This window comes from Petaurus breviceps, unplaced genomic scaffold, assembly GCF_028583685.1.
Source record: "Petaurus breviceps papuanus isolate PSGF00001 unplaced genomic scaffold, PetGlider_PUasm1.0 90849, whole genome shotgun sequence".
NCBI lineage: Eukaryota > Metazoa > Chordata > Mammalia > Diprotodontia > Petauridae > Petaurus > Petaurus breviceps.
The window spans coordinates 23695698-23715969 of record NW_027187361.1 but is presented as its reverse complement, the minus strand read 5'-3'; the positions used below and the strand labels follow the sequence as shown (position 1 = coordinate 23715969).

Sequence of the window (20272 nt, the reverse complement as noted above, 5' to 3'; positions counted from 1 at the left end):
TTTTTAAAAAAAGTTTTTCTAAAAATTAGATCTTATTTTCTAAATTATCAAACATTTATTTTTTATCCTCCTCACTTTTCCACCCTCCAGTGGAAAGAAAAATTAAACCCTTGCAACAAATATTCATAGTAAAGCAAAACAAGTCCCCATACTGGTCATGTTAAAAAAATGTGTTTCTTTCTGAATATTAGTCCATATCCTGTCCGTCAGGAGGTGAATACCCTTTATTATGAATTCTCTGTATTCATGACTGATACCTGTGTTGATAAGTGTTCTTAAGTCTTTCAAAGCTGTTCATTTTCACAATGTTGTTGTTAAAGTATAAGTTGCTGTTCTGGTTATGCTCACTTTGTTCTGCACTGGCTCATGTGAGTCTTTTCAGGTTTCTTTGAAACCATTTCATCACTTCTAATGGAACAATTGAATTCCATTACATTAATATAGCATGTTTTGTTGATAAGCACTCTGTAAATTTCTAATTCTTTGCCAGAACAAAAAGATCTGCTACAAATATTTTCGTATACATAGGACATTTTCCCATTTCTTTGATCTCTTTGGTGGTTTAGGCTTAGTAGTAGTATCACTGGATCAAGGCATATGCCTTAGGTGTCTTCTTGGAGCAGAATAGCATTTTTTTCTTGATATCTTATTGTTAACTATAGATTCTTGCCACTATTCAGGATAGGGAGCGTTGAAAAGATTTCTAATTTAGATGTGTATGACCACAAAATAGGGCATCAGACTAGGGATTTTCTTTTTGCTATGACTCTGGCGGAAACAGAATCATTTTAGTGTCACTTTGGGGTAACACACTAGGATGTAATAAAACATTGAAATATTATAAGATATGAATGCGAATTCAGCAAAATCCTAGAAGTACTCTCTGAAACTAGAAGTACTTCTGAAACTCACGATTTTCTGAGGTATAACAGTGTCATATGCAGATGTTCACTAAATGTTTGAAATAGAATCTGGATCTTTTGCAGAAAGCCTGCATGGAGTAAATTAGATAAGGCAAGGGATGGGGTGGGGAGGGAGGTTCAGAAAGAGATAACTATAACAGAAAAAATGCTACAAAAAAGACACCACAAGGAAGAAGTTGTGTTTTATTTGTTCTTTGCCTTATGCTCTAAATTCTGTGATCAACAGTGCCCGTAGGATTTCCTGTCCTTTCCTTCTGCAGGATTTTTTTCTTCTTTTCTAACTTATTTTTTGTTCCTTCATCATTAACTACCTCAAGAGATTGTAGTGAAGCTCAAATGAAACGTTTGGAAAGTTCTTTGTAAGTCTTAAAGTGCTATATAAATGTCAGATATTATTAGGTAAGTTATTGTTTTTGAGTTACAGAAAACAAATGTGCTCTCATTAAGATAAAAGTGCGGGGGAGGCAGAGAAAAAAATAGAAACAGATCAGTCAAATACTCTAATGATGACAGTTCTTAAACCTTTCGTCAGCTACCTTGAGTCAAACGTTATAGCAACGGGACTGATTGGACGATGGTTGTTTTGGTCTTTGTATATCCATCAAGTAGTACGGTGTAACTTAGTTAAGTACAATGTTTGTTGAAATGAAGGAACACTGTAGAAAAGATGCTTCCGATAGTAGGGGGAAAAGACAAAGGGATAAAGGATCAGAGTACATGGAACAAGTCCATTTGAGAACATGTTAGTCATCAGAGCTCTGCTCAGGGCTATTTATAATCCCCAGACGTGAGGTGAGCACAGGTGTGGGATGGGGAGATTAAGATTCCGTTCCTTCCTCACTTCACATCCTCCCGTTCTGCAACGAAGACACTGCAGACAAATCACTTCATCCCTCAGGACGTCAGTTTCCACTTTTGTAAAGAGAGCCGTATGGGATCATTAAGATGCTCTCAGCAGCCGTCTCCAACGCTGACGTTGTGGGAGGCTGTTTAGGATGTGCTCACTGTGGCAGCAGGGATGCGGATGGGGGCATCAAAGCCAGATGTGCCTAGGGATGCTGAGGATGGAGGATGGGAGGTACCCAAGGTGAGTTCCTCTTTCCCTAGCACAAGCCACTACCATATTCCAGATGCCGAGTACCATATAAGCGACCAATCCTCGCAGCTTCAGCTCTCTCAGTGACAGGTTAAAAAAACAACCCAAAAAGAGAAAAAGAACTGGAGGGGAGGAGGGAAATCTCACGAGAGCGATCTCGGCCGCGAGACGGCACACCTGAGTGACAAACGGGCGGGCCAGTGACAGGGGCAGTTCGGAGGGTCTCGGGCTCGGGACTGGTCCGAGGCGTAGAGTCCGAAGTGCCAATGGGGATCCGGACCCGGGGAGGGGGCGGGATGGAGTGGGGGGCAGAGCCGTCTCTGGGGGTGTTTCAGCGGAGGGGGCGGAGTCCGGAGAAGGGGGGGGGGGGGGGGGGGATGGGCTGTGTGCGCCGGAGGGAGGGAGGTGAGGGGAGAGCGTTTGGGCCCGGGCTGCGGCGGTGGCGGCGGCGGCTTCGGCAGCGGCACCAGCGGCACCAGCGGCAGCAGCAGCAGCACCGGCGGCAGCCTGAGCTGGAACCCCTGCTGCGCCGCAGCTGGAGGAGCGCAGCGCCCGGGGCTGGTAAGGAGCCCGGGCGAGCCGGGACGGCGCGAGGCGGCGGCGGATTCACCTGCCGGCGCCCAGGCACATCCGAGCCCGCAGCTCGGGACCGCCTCCGGCCGCGCAGCGGGCGTCGGGCTCGGAGCCTGCCCGCTGCGCCTCGGCCCCGCGGGCTCTCCGGGGTCAGCCCTGCCGGGCGGCGGGGCGGCGGCCCGGGGCTGCGGGCGCTCCCCCTCCGGTGCCTTCGGGCCGGGCCGCGCTGGCCTCTGCCTTCGGGGCAGGGGCTCTGGGGGCGGGAGCCCGGGCCGCGTCTGCCGGTGAAGGACGGGCTTTGGACGGGCTGGCTTCGGTCACCTCGGGGCGCCGGGGGGGGGGCGGGCGGGGGGGCGGCGGGGGGGGGGGGGGGGGGGGGGGGGGCGGGGGGGGGGGTGGGGGGGGGGGGGGGGGGGTGGGGGGGGGGTGGGGGCGGCGGCGCGGGGGGGGGGGGGGGGGGGGGGGGGGGGGGGCGCCCGGACTTGCTGGGAGTGGGGGAAGGGGCGCCCCGAGGTGAACTTTTCTTGGGGAATCTGGTGCCGAGCTTGAACTTGGGCTCCGCGGGCTTTGCTGGGCTCTTCGCGCGGGGGGTTCCAGCTGCCTCCTGTCTCTGACCTCCCTCTCTACCTTCTCCCTCTTCTCTGTTCTCCCTTCGCTGTCACTCTGGCTTCCCTCTCCCCTTCTCCCTCCCTTCTCCTTTTCTTCTCTCTCCCCTTCTTTCCCTTTCTTCCTTCCGTGGCTTCTCCTTCTCCTCTCTTCTCTTACCTCTTTCAGCCCTCCCTCTCTTCTTCTTCCCTTCTCCCCTTCTCCCTTTCCACCTTTCGCTCTCATCCCCTTTTCCCCTCTTCCCTCTCCCTTCCCTTCTTCCTCTTCTTCCGTCTTCCTCTCCTGTTTTTCTCTCTCCGCTTCCCTCCCCCTTTTCCTTTTCTGTCCTCCTCCCCCTTTTCCCCTGACTCTCTCCCGTTCTCCCTCTCCTCTCTTTTCTCTTTCTCCCCCTTCTTCTCCTCCCCCTCTCCTTTCTTTCTCTTCCTCTTTTATCTTCTCTCTTTCCTCATTTCTTCCTCTTCTCTAGCTCCCTTTTTTGTCCCTCACCCTTTCCATCTTCCTCTTTACCTCTTTCTTTTGTCTTCTCTCTTCTCCCTATTATCTTCACTCTCTATCCTTGCTCTCTCCCTCTCCTCTCCCTTCCTCTCCCTCCTTTTTTAATCCTTCTTGCTCTCTCTTTCCCATCCCCCTCCCTCTCTGTCCACCCTCTTTCTTTTCATCCTCCTTCCTTCCCTCTTTTCTTTCTCCTTCCCCTTTCCTGATCTATGTCTTGTTCTGAATCTTGAATGGTCCTGCTGCATCAACCACCCTTTGGAATCCTGGTTACCCACTGCATTGATAAATTCTTATTTCAAAGTTATTTGCTTTTATATTGTTGTTATTGTATAAATTGTTCTCCCAGTTCTGCTCATTTCACTCTGCATCAGTTTATGCAGGTCCTCCCAGGCTTCTCAGAAACTATTCATTTCTTACAACTTCATAATATTCTTATATTCCTGTACCGTCATTTGCCCATCACTCCCCCAACTGATTCGAGCCACCTTAATTACTGGTCCCTTGTCACTACAAAAATAGCTGATACATACACATACTCCCTTTTCTCCATTCTTTGATTTATTTGGGTTATAGGACTAGTAATATCGCTGAGGCTGAGTCAAAATATGTGCAGGTTAGTGACTTTTTAGGCAAAGTTCCAAACTGCTGTCCAGAATGGCAGGACAGATGGCTTTCTTTTTCCCAAAGTATTTGAAGTTGTATGAGATGGTGACTTGAAAAAGAGGAAACGCCTAGATTTGATTCTAATTCTCTACGTAGAAGATCCAGCATATGCTTGAGAGAGGGTGGAGGAAGCACCAATTTAACATTTTTTTAATTAAATTTTTTTTCAGTTAAGCACTTTTTTCCTCTCCATCCCCAAAACGAGACAAATCAAACAACCCATGTAACAACAAATGTAGAATCAAGCAGAACAAATACCCATGTTGGTAGGCCATGTCAACTGTTAAAAAAAAACCAAACAACTTGAACATTTGAGGACATAATTATCTATTATTAGCTCCCTATTCATTATTATTTTTAAAAAGTGAAACAGGTAACATTAAGAGATCCTATACTAGTATAGGATAATTGATTTAAAAAATAGCTATCTAATTTCTTTGGTGCTTTTATCTTAGGAGGGCAGGGATTCCCACTGAACAAGACTTGAGGGGTTTCCATTCCGTTTCATGGAGCCCATGAAATCAGGACCTGATAATTAAGAAAATGTTAAGTCTGCACCTGCTCTCGGTCAGCATAGTGGGATAAGGATGGAGAGATGAAGCAGAGCATAAGAGATTCACAGCTTGGTTTAGCTCCCTTGGTATATGAAAACAGTAGCTGCATGTTTGACAGAGGGCTTTATGAGGCTTTGGTTAAATCTGCCTCAGGAGAGATGAAGTATGTGGTTTTTCCTCTAATTGTTTTTTGAATCTCCGAAGAACTGGTAAAGCCTTGGTGAGTATCCTGGCACTGGGGACAGATGGTGCCCTGGGTTCAATCTGATGTGGAGGAATCTTTGCAGGATTCCAAGTGACCTGAAGCCTAGGGGAATTGGCACTGTTCCTAGTAGGACCTGGGGGAGTAGCCTATACTCTTTGCACTTTTTGGAGGAAGCACCTTGAACCTGGGTGTAGAATGCTTCTTTCCTACCATCTTGCATCAGCTCAATTACTACCTTTTAGACTGGGGGAGAGAAATCTTTTCAGATCCTTTCTTCCCTTCTCTTCCCAAACCCTTTAGTGCTTGCTCACATTTGTATTTACTTATTTGTGTACTTGTTTTATTTGTTCAACAGACTGTAAGAACTTTGAGGGTAGGAACTCTGCTGTGTTTTTTTTAACCATGGCATCTTTAGTACCTAGCATAGTATCTTGCACATAGTTGGCATGTAATGCATGTTATTCAGTCATTTCAGTCTTGTCTAACTTTTCACGACTCTATTTGGGGTTTTCTTGGCAAAGATGCTGGAGTGGCTTGCCATTTCCTTCTCTAGCTCATTTTACAAATGAGGAAACCAAGGGAAACAAGATGAAGTGACTTGCCCAGGGTCACATAGCTAGTAAATGTCTTAGGCCAGTTTTGAACTCAGAAAGACGAGTCTTCCTGACTCTAACCTGACTCTCTATACACTGTGCTATCTAGCTTTCCCATCTAATACATATTTAGTGATTTGAATTGAAAGAACACTGGGTTTGGAGTCAGAAGACCTGGGTCCAAACTTTGCCTTTCCTAGTTATGTAATCTTGAACAAGTGACTTTACCTTTCTGAATCTTGGTTTCCTCAGATCTAAGAAATATACTTTGTCATCATCTTATTTGTTGTATTATACACAATTCACTAGAATTATTATACACTAGGAGTTTTTAGCCTGAAGGCAACGTAGATGTAGATGCACAAATTTTCATTTTAAGTCAACAAATATTAAATATCTACCATGTGCAAAGCTATTACTGTGTATTATGCTGAGATAAAAAGTTTGAGAGGAATACTTTTTTTTGCTACCCTGATTAACTATAAAAGACAGGTGAAGAAAGATAAATAGAAGTGTCTATAGAATAATTTTACATATACATATATATATATTTATATACCTATTTGTATCTGATGGTAGCTATCTCTAGAGTGGTAAAGAAATTTACATGGTAATTTTGTTGTATATTTGAAAGGAATAGAGAGCTGTGCATAGTAGATTTGCAGTTTCATATGCAGTCATCTTTTTATTGTACTATGTTATAAAATGCTTATTTTATTACATAAATTAAAAATAAAACAAAAAGAAGAAAGGAATACTTGATCTCATGGAACATTGAGTCTAGTAGGGATATAAACTCAGAACCATAATTGATATAAATGCATTTGAGAGGTACAAAATAAGATGCTAAGTGACATTTAAGGGAAAAGATCATAAATTTAGAGCTGGAAAGGCTACTTTAGAGACCATGAGTTTAACCTCATTTTACAGATGTTATAACTGAGGCATAGAGAGATTAAGTAACTTGCCTGGGGTTACATGGCTGGCAAATGTCTGAAGCATTTACCTGGTTTTCCTAAGTGAAAGTCCAGTACCCTAGCCATTATACCGTACTACCTTTTGGAAAGTCATTAATGCCTTCCCACTGCCTCAGTTCCCTAAGAGATCAGCATCAAATGTTGAAGCCTTTTAACTCCAAAAAGAGAATTTGAGTTGGGCTTTCTGGGGTGTAATAATTCAGTAGGCAAAAGGTGAATGAAAACTGTACTAGGCATAAGAAAATTTATTAAAAGGCGCGCGATCTCAGGGTTGGTGGTAGGGAGGGTCTTCTAACCCAATCTGACAATCATTGATGTGCCTGCAGATGTGCCAGAAACTGATAGAAGTACAAGAATAAATGGGAAATGGCACCTGCCTCCAAGGAGCTTACCTTCAATTGGGGAAATATATAAGCATATGGTGACATAATACAGCGTGGTAAACTTGGAATTAAGGAAGACGTATTCACATCTTGCTTTAGACACAATAGCTCTGTGAACATGAACAAGTCATTCACCCTTTTCTTAGATTCAGTTTTCTCTTCTGAAAATCATGATGATAATAGCACCTATCTTATAGGATTGGTGAGATAACATGTGAAGCACTTCACAAATATTAAAGCCCTATGTAAATAATAGCTATTACCAAATAATTGAAGGAAAAAAGTAAGTGTAATACTACATAACTGGAGTGTAACATTGGGTGGAAAATGGTAATATGAGAAATGTAGGATGATGTTATATTGTGGAGGGCTTGTATTTTCATAAGGTCCTTTATACAGAAATTTATTTTGTTAAATGAATAACCAAGTGTAAATTTTATTCTTTATTTTTATTGGGGGTAAATGATCTGACAATAGTTCTGATAATCACCAGGTAATTGAGGTGTGGGGTTTAAATTTAAATCATATTGGAAAATCCAACACCTAGACAATGGAGTTCAATTCCAAATTTTTTATCTTTAGTCAAAGATTAATGTTGTGATCCTGAAGCTAACTTAATCTATCTTCTTGTGTTGCAATATTTTCCAGTATAAAATGTTATTTTTTTTGAAGGGTGAAATTAAATTTTTTAAATGTTCATATAGAATTACATAGAGACTTGCATTGGAGAGTTCGTTTTTGTACCTTTAGTTTTATCAGACAGTTCTGAAGTATTTTTCCACAGTTATTCAAATGCTCTGAGCTGTATATAACACTTGCTATGAACCATGTTCAAAGTTGCTCAAATACGTTAATAAACACACAAGAGCCCTTAAAGAACTACTAATTGAAAATTTTAACCCATAGCTTAAGAGTTTAGAGACCCTGGTCTTTGGGTAACATGTGACAAAGATTCCTTAAATAAATTTAAATAGCACTTATTTTTTTGTGGTGATAGTATAGAGGTTCATTTTTAAGCTTGTTGTTACTAAGTGTAAATAGTAATTTTCCATTCATGTACGATGTTAATAAATGATTAAGATTTTACTAAATTATACTTTTTTAAACTTTTACATTATCCATTTGCTTTTTTTTTTTAACTTAGTGATTTGGACTCCTGTTCCTCTGGCAATCAAATGCTAATATCAGGACCTTGCCAGGTATTACAGGCAAAGGTACAGTGTACAATTAAATAGCACCAAAATCTGTCAGGTGATAAAGTGGATAGAATACAGTACTTTAGAGGCTGGAAGACTTGAATTAAAATCCTGCCTAAGACCCCTTACTACTCACGTGATGCTGGGCATGTCACTTAACCTCTGTCTGCCTCAGTTTCCTCATTTGTCAAATAGGCACAATCATAGGATTTACCTCACAGGGTTCTTGTGAGAATAAAATTAGTTAACATATAGAGTGCTTTACAAGCCTTTAAGTACTATGTAAATGCTAGTTATTACTACTGCTACTACTATTGTTGTTAACACTTTGCCTATATAATGCTCTTGGAATAAGTGATTAAACATCATTAATATTGGTTTTCAATGTTTTTGTTAACTTTTTAGTATTATGTAAACATACTATGTACTTGAAAGTAATAAAAGTACCTTTTTTGAAAGCAATTTCTAGTAAAAGACTTTCCATCGTGATAGGTTAATGTTTCCAATTTTTATTCAATGTCTATGTGAATAAGATAAAGGATTCTTGTCTCTTTATTACTCATAGCTAATTCTTCAGACAAGAAGGGGACAGAAGATGCAAGATAGCAATAGGGTTTTGTGTTTTTATACTGGGCTTCCCAGTGTTGCAACTAGGAATAAAATTTCATAGTTCTATCTCTCTTTTTTAATCATTCCCGTTAAGTAATGTTTACTGAATACTTATTTTATGGAAAATGTATTAAACATTCTGGGAAGTTTAAAGGGACACTGTTTTTGAAGCTAGTTTGTGTGTTAACTATAGAAATTAAAATAATCTCAATTATGCAAAATTACTTAACATTTTCTGTAATATATGCAAGTATACTTTGCAACCATATAGCACAATATAAATGTAAAACATGTATTTTTAGTGTATTGTTCTTTCAAGGTAGAATGGTTTTGAAATCAATAGCTGGGTATTCCTAATAGTGAATCTTTTGTAAAGTACAAAAAATTCTGACAATTTCTAGTTTTGTGGAGTAGCTAAACTAAGACTTTACTCCCAGGAAATCTCAGTCATTTTTTGAGATGCATTAACTATTTAGTGCCACTGGAGTAATATTTGATATATTGCTGAAGTACATTCTATAGCACCTATGTAATACCCAGTTTTCTCCAAGGGGGATATGTATTAGATAGCTGAGACTCATGGTTAACCATGAGTAGCTTATGTAAAACATACTAGTGTTCTTTTCATTACCAGCTTTCTCTTTCCTCCTATCAGAAATAAATGCTGTTTTAAGAAAATCATAGCTTGGGGCGGCCAGGTGGCTCAGCGAGTAAGAGCACCGGCTCCAGTGTTGGGACGACCTGGAGATTGAATCCCGGGCTCAGACACTCAGCACCACACCCAGAAATAACTGGCCGTGTAACCTTGAGCAAGTTACTTAACCCTGATTGCTCAAAAAAAAATAAAAAATCATAGCTTTAGTAACCATTAGCAAAACATCATTCTGTAACCCTCATGTTAATTAAAATTTATATATTATTTTTAGAGATAAGATTTTTTTTCAGTTAAAAAAATTATTTTCCATTCCAAAATTTCTCCCTCCTTCCCTTCCTCCATCTATCAAGAAGGCAAGCAGTATGATTACTTATTATACATATGAAGTCATACAAAGCATTTTTCCATGGTAGCCATCTTGAGAAAGAAAAAAAAGAAAAAGAAAATATGCTTCAATCTGTATTTACAGTTCATCAGTTCTCTCTCTGCAAGGCAATAGCATTTTTCATCATGAGTCCTTTGAAATTGTCTTAGATCATCGACTTGATCACAGCAGCTAAGTCTTTAACGTTCAGTCATTGTTACAATGTTGCTATTACTGTGTACAATGTTCTCCTGGTTCTCACTTCACTTTGTATAAGTTCATGTAAGTCTAACCAGGTTTTTCTGAACCTTCTCCCCTCCCCTCAATTTCTTATAGTATAATAGTATTCCGTAACATTCACATGCCACAACTTGCTCAGCCATTCCCCATTTAATGAGCATCTTATAAGTTTCTGATTCTTTGCTACCATAAAAAGAACTTCTTTGAATATTTTTGTACTTAAGGGTCCTTTTCCTTTTCCTTTGATCTCTTTGAAGTACAGATCTAGTATTGGATTGCTGGGTCAAATGGTATGCACAGTTTGATAGTCTTTTGGACCTAGTTCCAGATTGTTCTCCATAATGGTTGGATCATTTTGCAACTCCACCAACAATGCATTAGTATACCTGTTTTTCAATATCTCCTTCAGCATTTATAATTTTCCTTTTCCATCATGTTAGCCAATCTGATGCCAGTAAGGTGGTACTTTAGAGTTGCTTTAATTTGCATTTCTTTAATCAGTAGTGATATAGAGCATTTTTTTTTTTTGCTTTTTGGAGGGGGAAGGTAGGGCAATTGGGGTTAAGTGACTTGCCCAAGGTCACACGGCTAGCTTTTTTGTGTTAAGTGTCTGAGGCCAGATTTGAACTCAGGTCCTCCTGACTCCAGGGCTGGTTCTCTACCCACTGCACAACCTAGGTCCCCCCCCCCCCGAAGAGCATTTTTTCATGTGACTATTGATAACTTTGGTTTCTTCTTCTGAAAATTACTTGTTCATATCCTTTGACCATTTATCAATTGGGGAATAACTTTTATTTTTATGAATTTGGCTAAGTTTGCTAAATATTTTAGAAATGAGAACTTTATCAGAGAAACTTATTAAAAAATGTTTTTCCCTTAGTCTTTTGCTTTCCCTCTAATCTTGGCTTCATTGATTTTGTTTGTGTAAAACCTTTTAAACTTAATATAATCAAAATTCCATTTTGCCTCCTGTGATCTTCCCTATCTCTTATTTTGCTCTGAACTCTTCCTTTATCAATAGATTGATACTATTTTCCCAGGCTTCCCTAATTTGCTTATGATGTCACCTTTTATGTCTGAATCATATGCCCGTTTTGAGCTTTTCTTTATATAGTGTGAGATACTGATCTAGCTATAGTTTCTGTTGGACTGCTTTTCCGAGCAGTTTTTGTCATATAGTAAGTTCTTGTCTCAATAGCTTGGATGTTTCAATTTATCAAACATCTAGGTTACTATGGTCATTTATTTCTGTATAATGTGTGCCTAATCTATTCCATTGATCAGTCATAATATTTCTTATCCAGTACCAGATTGTTCTGATGATTACCCCTTTGTACAATAGTTTGAGATTCCTCACTGCTAGGATGCTTTCCTTCTCTCTTTTTTTTCACCTTAGATTCCCTTAATGTTCCTGACCTTTTGTTCCTCCAGATGGATTTTGTTATTTTTTTTCTCACTATATAAAATCAGTGTTTGGTAGTTTGATATGGCACTAAATAAGTAAATTAGATAGTATTATCATTTTTCTTAGATTGCCTAGGTCTATCCGTGAGGAATTAATAGTTTTCAGACTGTTTAGATCTGTATTTGTATGAGAATTTTTTTGTAATTGTTTCCATATAATTTCTTGGCAGGTAGACTCTCAAGTATTTTATACTGCAGTTATTTAAAAATGGAAATTCTCTTTCTATTTCTTCCTTCTGGATACACCCCTCCCACACACACCCACACCCACACACCTAGTCCAATATTGAACAGTAACGGTGATTATGGATATCCTTGCTTTGCCCCTGATCTTGTTGAAAAGGCTCTAGTTTATCCCCAGTTTGAGATAATGCTTGGTGTTTTTGTTCTTCTTTACTCATTCAGTATTGTCTGACTCTTTGTGACTCTGAGGATCCAATGCTTGGCTTTAGATCGATACCACTTATCATTTTAAGAAAAGCTTAAACTGTTTCTTTGCTTTATACTGTTTTATGTAAGAATGGGCATTTTTTTTTTGTCAAAAGTTTTTTCTGCATCTATTGATGTTATTACAAGATTTGTATTTTTTGGGGGGTTCTTAATATAACCAATTATACTTAGAGTTTTCCTAGTTAAACTAACCCTGTATTCCTAATATAAATCTAACTGGATCATAGTGTATGATCTTTATGACATATTATTGTAGTCTCCTTGCTAGTATTTTATTTGAAGTTTTACATTAATATTCACTAGGAGAATTGATCTATAGTTTTTCTTTCTCTGTTTTTGCTGTCCCTGTTTTAGTTATCAAAATAATATTTGTGTTATTAAAAAAATTTGATAGAATTCCTTCTTGACCGATTTTCCCAGTTTATATAATATTGGAATTAATTGTTCTTTAAATGTTGGTAGAATTCATTTGTAAATCAGTCTGATTTCAGGGTTTTTTTCCTCAGGGAGCTCAATTATATAGCTTGTTTAGTTTCTTTTTCTAAGATAGGGTAGTTTAAATATTCGAATTCCTCTTCTGTTAATCTTGGAAATTTATGTTTTTGTAAATATTCATACATTTAATTTAGACTCAGTTTTATTGGAATATTTTGGGACAAAATGGCTTCTAATAATTGCTTTAATGCCATCTTCATTAATTGTGCATTCACCCTTTTCATTTTTGAGACTGGTAATTTGGTTTTCTAATTTCTTTTTAAAAAATCTAATTAACCAATGGTTTATTAATTTTATTGTGTTTTTTTAAAATAAAACTAGCTCCTAGTTTTATCAGTTCAATTTTTTTACTTTGATTTTTATTAATTTCTCCTTTGATTTTTAATTGGAGAGGGGCAAAAGACCTATTTGCACAAAAATATTTATAGCAGCTCTTTTTTTTTTGGTGGCTAAGAATTGGAAATCAAAAGGATACCCATCAAGTGGGGAATGGCTAGGCAAGCTGTGATATATGATTGTCATGGAATATCACTGTGTTATAAGAAATGACAAACAAGATGATCTCAGAAAAACTTAGAAAGACTTACATGAACTGATACAAAGTGAAGTGAAGAGAACCAGGAGAACATCGTTCATAGTAAAAGCAATATTGTTTGATGAAGAAATGGGAATCTTGGCTATTTTCAGCAATACAATGATCCAAGACAATCTCAAAGGACTAATGATGATGCATACTATCTACCTCTAGAGAAAAGAACTGGTAAGATTTGAATACAGACTGAAGAATGCTTTCCCCCCACTTTTTCTTTTACTTTCCTTTCATTCACGGCTTCTTGTAAAAAATGACTACCGTGGAACTGCATTGTTCTGCTCCAGATCTGAGACCTGGAACTGGGCAGTGGGTGAAGGAACTGCCAGGTGACGCCTGGTCCTGGCCCAGCCCCAGCACAAAGGGCCCATCTTTCTGATTAGGAGCTTAAGTTTTCTTACTGTTCTTGGTGCTGCTACTGCTGCTTTTTTTTTTAATTTAAAAAAATTTTAAAATTAATTAATTTTTAGTTTTCAACATTCATTTCCACAAGATTTTGGGTTACAATTTTTCTCTCCTCATCTTTCCCCTACCCCCACCCCAAAATAGCAAGTCTACTGAATACCCCTTCCCCCAATCTGTTCTCTCTTACATCCTTTCACTTCACCCCCCTAACTTTCTAGTAGGGCAGTGCGGGTTTCTCTACCCCAGTACCTGTATATCTTATTTCATAGTTGCATGTAAAAAACGCATTTTTAAACATTTGTTTTTAAAACTTTGAGTTCCAGATTTTTTCCCTTCTTCCCTCCTCACCCACTGTAATGGACCACACCATAATGTAATGTAATGCCAAGCAAAGGCAGCTTCCCAAGGTTCAAAATACCAGCATAGGTGCTCTCCATTTTATTCAGTGAAAAATTAAGAACAGAGAATATCAAAATATGACATCATTCAAAATACAGCATTTACTAAGTGTGATTCAATAATCTCCAAGTACTACCTGATTTAATCAAGTACTATGCCACCCCAAGACCTTCCATTCATTTAATCAATTACAAAGTCCCTGTTCTAAATACTGCTCCACCCCTAGGCAGTACCTTCATTTAGTCCATCACAAAGCCCCTCTTCTCAAATGGAGATTAGTTTCCAAACATAAGTAAAGTACATTCATTTGTTCAATCATAGAACACAAAAAGGTCAAAAGTTCCCCACCCCTGGATCACAATTGAATCTACCCCAGAGTTACAACAAGTTTAAGCACAGCATTTTAATACCCAAATGGAGGTCTTTTCTTCATCTTGACACAAGGCAAGTTCTCAGCAATCCTTGTTCCTGGGGAGACAAAGCTTAGCAAGGACACAAGATACATTGCCAGTCTCTTCATTAATTCATCCTCTGTCTGCAGAACAGTCCTAGGACCCCTGAAAACATTAGCAAAACCCTCTTCCAGGATTTCTGTAAACATACAACAAGAAAATCCTTCTTCAGGGCTTTGGAACCAACAGCAAGTTTCCAAGAATTCTGCAACAACAGCACTGTCCTTCACCAGTGGACAGTATTCACTCTCTGTCTGCAGGACAGTCTCAGTAGCTCTGAAGCAACAGAAAGGTTCCCTGACTTCTGCAACAACAGCACTGTCCTTCACCAGTGGACAGTATTCACTCTCTGTCTGCAGGACAGTCTCAGGAGCTTTGAAGCAACAGAAAGGTTCCCAAACTTCTGCAACAACAGGACTGTCCTTCACCAGTGGACTGATCTGGCAAAACAACATCAAAACAGACAAAGTACCAGCATAACAGCCATGTCTCCTCAGTCCTTGGCAGCTCTGGGTGGCAGCTCTCAAAGTCCTGGGCAATTCAAAGTGGCCCTCAGCAATCCTCTCAGTCTTTCTCTGCCTCCATGATGCTGCTTCCAAAAAATTCTTTTTCTGCTTCTCTCTTGTGTCTCTCCAAATTTACGTTGCCAGCTCCTCCCAGTTCAGCCTTCTCTTTTCACATCAACAAGTCCATCCCACAAGTGGGATTAACAAGCTCTGGGTTTTAACACAATCAAACCCAAAACCAAGCCAATACAGGGGAATCTTTAAATTACATTACTATTACACCCCCCCACCCCCCCACTGGGAAGATAAGCAATTCAATATAGGTTATAAATCATTTCCATAGTAGTAGTTATATTGTGAAAGACTAACTATATTTCCCTCCATCCTCTTCCTCTCCCCACTTATTCTATTTTCTCCTTTGACCCTATCCCTTTTAAAAAATGTTTGCTTCTAACTACCCTCTCCCCCAATATGCCCTCCCTTGTATCCTCCCCCCTCTTATCCCTTATCCCCCTATTTTCCTGTAGGGTAGGATACCCAATTGAGTGTGTGTTATTCCCTCCTTAAGCCAAATTCAATTAGAATCAGGTTCTTCCATTCCCTTTCACTTTCCTGCTCTTCCTTTCAATTGTAACAGTTTTCTTTTGCCTCTTTTATATGTGATAATTTACCATAATCTATCTCTCCCTTTCTCCTTCTCCCAATAAATTCCTCTCTCACCTCTTAATTTTATTTTTTAGATATCATCCCTTCATATTCAACTCTTGTGCCCTCTGTCTATGTGTATGTGAACATACATATGCCCACACTCACATACATATTTATATACACATACAACCTCCTATACATACATACATACATATGTATGTATACACATATATAAATATATATTCTCTTCAACTATCCTCATATTGAGAAGAGTCTTATGAGTTACAATGATCATTTTTCCATGTAGGAATATAAATAGTTGAACTTTAATAAGTTTCTTATGATTTCTTTTTCCTGTTTACCTTCTTATGCTTCTCTTGCTTCTTGTAATTGAAAGTCAAATTTTCTGGGGTGGCTAGGTGGCACAGTGAATAGAGCACCGGACCTGAAGTCAGAAGGACCTGAGTTCAAATCTGTCCTCAGACGCTTAACACAAAAAAATTAGCTGTGTGACCTTGGGCAAGTCCCTTAAGCCCAATTGCCCTCCAAAAAGCAAAAAAAGAAAAAAAGTCAAATTTTCTGTTCAGTTCTGGTTTTTTCATCAAGAATGCTTGAAAATCCTGTATTTCGGGGCGGCTAGGTGGCACAGTAAATAGAACACCAGCCCTGGGGTCAGGAGGACCTGAGTTCAAATCCAGCCTCAGACATTTAACACAAAACTAGCTGTGATCTTGGGCAAGTCACTTAACATCAATTGCCCTACCTTCCCCTCTCCGAAAACAAACAAACAAAAAAATCCTCTATTTCATTGAATGACCATATTTTTCCCTGTAGCATTATACTCATTATACTTTCTGGGTAGGTGATTCTTGGATTTAGTCCTAGCTCCTTGACCTCTAAAATATCATATTCCAAGCCCTTCAATCCCTTAATGTAGAAGCTGCTAGGTCTTAATGTTATCCTGATTGTGTTTACACAATACTCAAATCTTCCTGACTGCTTGTAGTATTTTCTCCTTGACCTGGAAACTCTGGAATTTGGCTTTAATATTCCTAGGAGTTTTCTTTTGGGGATCTTTGTCAAGAGGCAATCAGTGGATCCTTTCAGTTTCTGTTTTGCCCTCTGGTTCTAGAATATCAGGGCAGTTTTTCTTGAGAACTTCCTGGAAGATGATTTCTAGGTTCTTACTTTGATCATGGCTTTCAGGTAGTCCAATAATTTTTAAATGATCTCTCCTGGATCTATTTTCCAGGTCAGTGGTTTTTCCAAAGAGATGTTTCACATTGCCTTCTATTTTCTCATTTGTTTGGATCTGTTTTATAATATCTTGGTTTCTCATAAAGTCATTAGGTTCCAGTTGCTCCAGTCTAATTTTGGAGGAATTAATCCTCTTCAGTGAGTTTTTGAAATTCCCTTGTTGTCTGTCAAATTTGGCTTTTTAAGGCATTCTCCTCCTTATTGGCTTTTTGGGCCTCTTTTGCCATTTGAGTTAAGTTTATTTTGCAAGATGTTATTTTCCTCAGTGTATTTTTGGGTCTCCTTTACCAGGCTGTTGACTTGCTTTTCATGATTTTCTTGCCTCATTCTAATCTCTCTTCCCAATTTTTCCTCTACTTCTCTTACTTGATTTTCATAATCCTTCTTGAACTCCTCCATGGCCTATAACCAGTTTATATTTTTCGTGGAGGCTTTTGATATGGGAGTTCTGACTTCACTGTCTTCTTCCTGCTCCATTCCTTGATCCTTTTTTGTCCCCAGAAAAGGACTCTGTGATCTGCTTGTGCTTCTGTTGCTTGCTCATGTTGCCAGCCAATTACTTGACTTTTGAGCATGGTAGAACTCTGCTTCCGGAATGGAGAGAGCCGTATTCCAAATCCCTGGGGTTTTTGCAGCTGCTGGAGCTATTAGGAGGACACCCTCTCTACAGCTCCCACAAGCTCTGGCTCACTGGTCACACACCCCAGGACCACCACCTAAGTCCACAATCCAGATCCAAGCAGGTTAAAGCAAGAGCAGTTACCCTCTGAATGGTGGCTTGGTCCCCCTACGATCTGCAGGCCAGGAGCTCTGGAAGCAGCCACGCAGCCCAGGGGCAGGGGCTGGACTATGCTCTTCAGTTCTCTCTTCCAACAGAGTTCTGCACTGACCTTTTACTTTGTCTTTGACGTGTATGGGTTGAGAAGTCTGGAAACCACTACAGCTACTGATGATTCACTCTCTGTAAGTCTGCTCTGGCAGCTGCTGGTCAGGGCTGCCCTGGGGCTGGAACTGTGGGGCTCATGCCAGACTGCGTTCAGCTCAATAGACCCTTCCTGTCGGCCTGCTGGGCTTCCTTTACCCGGAGATTTGTTTCTCTCTGTCACTTTGTGGGTTCTGTAGCTCTAAAGTTTGTTTAGAGTAATTTTTTTTACATATATTGGAAGTGACTGGAGTGGAAGCCCATGCCAGGTTTATGCTTCTACTCTGCCATCTTGGCTCCACCCCCACTGCTGCTTCTTTTGCTGTTACAGTGGTACCACTGCAATGGGTGCTGCCTCTACCTTGTTGCCTTCAGGACCAATACCCGATCCCCACCCAGTGATGGCAACAGCCCTCAGTTTTGGTCCTTCTAAGCTGTCCTGGGCTGGAAAAATGAGATGCTGTGACCTTTTTTTGGTTATCCCACTTAGAATTTTATTTGAAGTGGGTTTTTTAAAAGTTTCTTAAAAAGTTGGGCTGGGAAAGCTCACCATCTTGACTTTGCTCCCCCCTCTATTATGTTTTTAAAATTACCTGTTTTAACATTTGTCAATTCCTGATAACCTCTCCCATATTTATTGTCCTTTATTATATAAATAAATTCACAGATTTATAGGGCTCACACACATTTAAACTATAATAATTTTACCTAATTTTATATAATGATTTAAAGTTTGCCAATAACATGTTATTTCATTTTATCCTTTTAACAACCCTATGAGGGGAATGCTTTTATTATTTTCATCTTAAAGATGATGAAACTGAGGCACAGGGACAGTTAAGTGACTCACCCAAGGTCACAGAGCTGGTAGGTGAGGCATAATTCAGACTCAGATCTTGATTTCCCAAATCTAGCACTTTATCTACTCATTACCTAACTTTAACAAAATGTTCTTTTTTATGTCTCCTGTTACTATTTAAACATATCTTATTTTTAAATTTATTATTATGTTTTTTAGTGTTTTTGCATAAAGCTACTTTGTATATCCTGATTCTGCATTATTCACTTTCATCACCTACTATGTGCAAGACATTAGTTAACAAATTATTAAATACTTACTATATGCTAGTTACTGTATTCTGGGGCTACAAATAGAAAGACAAAAAATTAATCTTGTGTAGATGCAACATGTATGCATATCCAAACTACATGCAAATTTAAAAGAAAGGGAGAGCACTAACAACTGAAGGGGATCAGGAAGTATGTGGTACTTTAAATTTAACTCAGCTCTTTATATATTTGGGAAATGAGACCTTTATCGGGGAGATTTTCTGTTAAAATTTTCTCCTAGTATTCTGCTTTCCTTCTAATCTTGGCTACATTGGTTTTATTTGTACAAACATTTTTTAACTATTAAATCCCACAATGCACTCCACCTCTTGTTTGGTCATAAATTCTCCTCTTATCCATAAATCTGAAGAGAAATTCTTCTATGCTGTCCTAATTTGCTTAATATGTCCTAATTATCACCCTTTATGTCTAAATAAATCATCACTCATTTTGACCTAATCTTGGTATATGGTGTGAGATGTTGTTCTACATCTAGTTTCTGTTAAATTGCATTCTAGTTTTGTCAGAGGTTTTTGTCAAATAGTGAGTTCTTGTCCCAAAAGCTTGGATTATTGCATTTATCAGACTCTAGATTACTGTGGTTATTTGTTATTGTGTATTTATGTACCAGAATTTTTCAATTCATCCATTACTCTGTTTCTTAACCAGTACCAGATTGTTTTGATGATTACTGCTTCGTAATACAATTTGAGATTTGGTATGGCTAAGCCACCTTCCTTCACATGTTTCTCATTGATGCCTTGATATTATTGAACTTTGGTTCTTCCAGGTGAATTTTATTGTTTTTTCTATCTCTATAAAGTACTTTTTTTGTGGTTTCATTGGAATGGCACTGAATAAGTAAAATAATTAACATAGAATTGTAATTTTTATTATGTTGACTTAGCCTACTCATGAACAATTAATATTTTTCCAATTCTGATTCAGATTTGACTTAATTTGTGTGAAAAGTGTTTTGTATTTGTGTTCATGTAGTTCCTGGGTTTGTCTTAGAAGGTAGATTCTCTAGTGTTTTATATTGCCTAGTTATTTTAAATGAAATTTCTTTTTCTATCTCTTGCTGTTGGGTTTTGTTGGCAACATATAAAAATACTTATGATTTATGTGGGTTGTTTTATATCCTTCAACTTTCCTACAGTTGTTAATTATTTTCAGTACTTTTTTCATAGCTTCTCTAGGATTTTCCACGTATACTGTCTGCAAAGAGTAATACTTTTGTTTCCTCATTGCCTATTCTAATTCCTTCAATTTCTTTTTTTCCTCTTATTTTTTATAGCTAACATTTCTAATAATATTGAATAATAGTGGGGATTATGGGCATCTTTGCTTCACCCTTGATTTCATTGGGTACTTATCCCTATTATGATAGTGCTTACTAATCATTTTAGACTATGCTGATTGTAGTGCTATTGCAGAAGCTTA

At 38.9% G+C, this 20272-nt stretch overlaps 2 protein-coding genes across 4 annotated transcripts in view; one reads left to right on the top strand and one right to left on the bottom strand.

The window, feature by feature from the left end:
• Positions 1 to 2162: 2162 nt before the first annotated feature.
• LOC138149806 (uncharacterized) lies at positions 2163 to 4145 on the bottom strand. Its single transcript, XM_069073059.1, has 2 exons — positions 4140 to 4145; positions 2163 to 2870 (listed from the first exon to the last, which is right to left on the bottom strand). The coding sequence occupies exons 1-2, from the start codon at positions 4143 to 4145 to the stop codon at positions 2163 to 2165; spliced, it is 714 nt and encodes a 237-aa protein (XP_068929160.1).
• Positions 2409 to 20272, top strand: part of MGAT4A (alpha-1,3-mannosyl-glycoprotein 4-beta-N-acetylglucosaminyltransferase A) — a 130200-nt gene continuing 112336 nt past the window's right edge. Inside the window, exon 1 of one of the 3 annotated variants that reach the window (XM_069072969.1) lies at positions 2409 to 2580. The gene's annotated coding sequence lies outside the window, so the exon portion shown is untranslated. Of the gene's footprint in view, positions 2581 to 8061; positions 8283 to 17736; positions 17761 to 20272 lie in introns of those variants that run through there. The other 2 variants (XM_069072971.1, XM_069072970.1) reach the window with 2 other exon arrangements.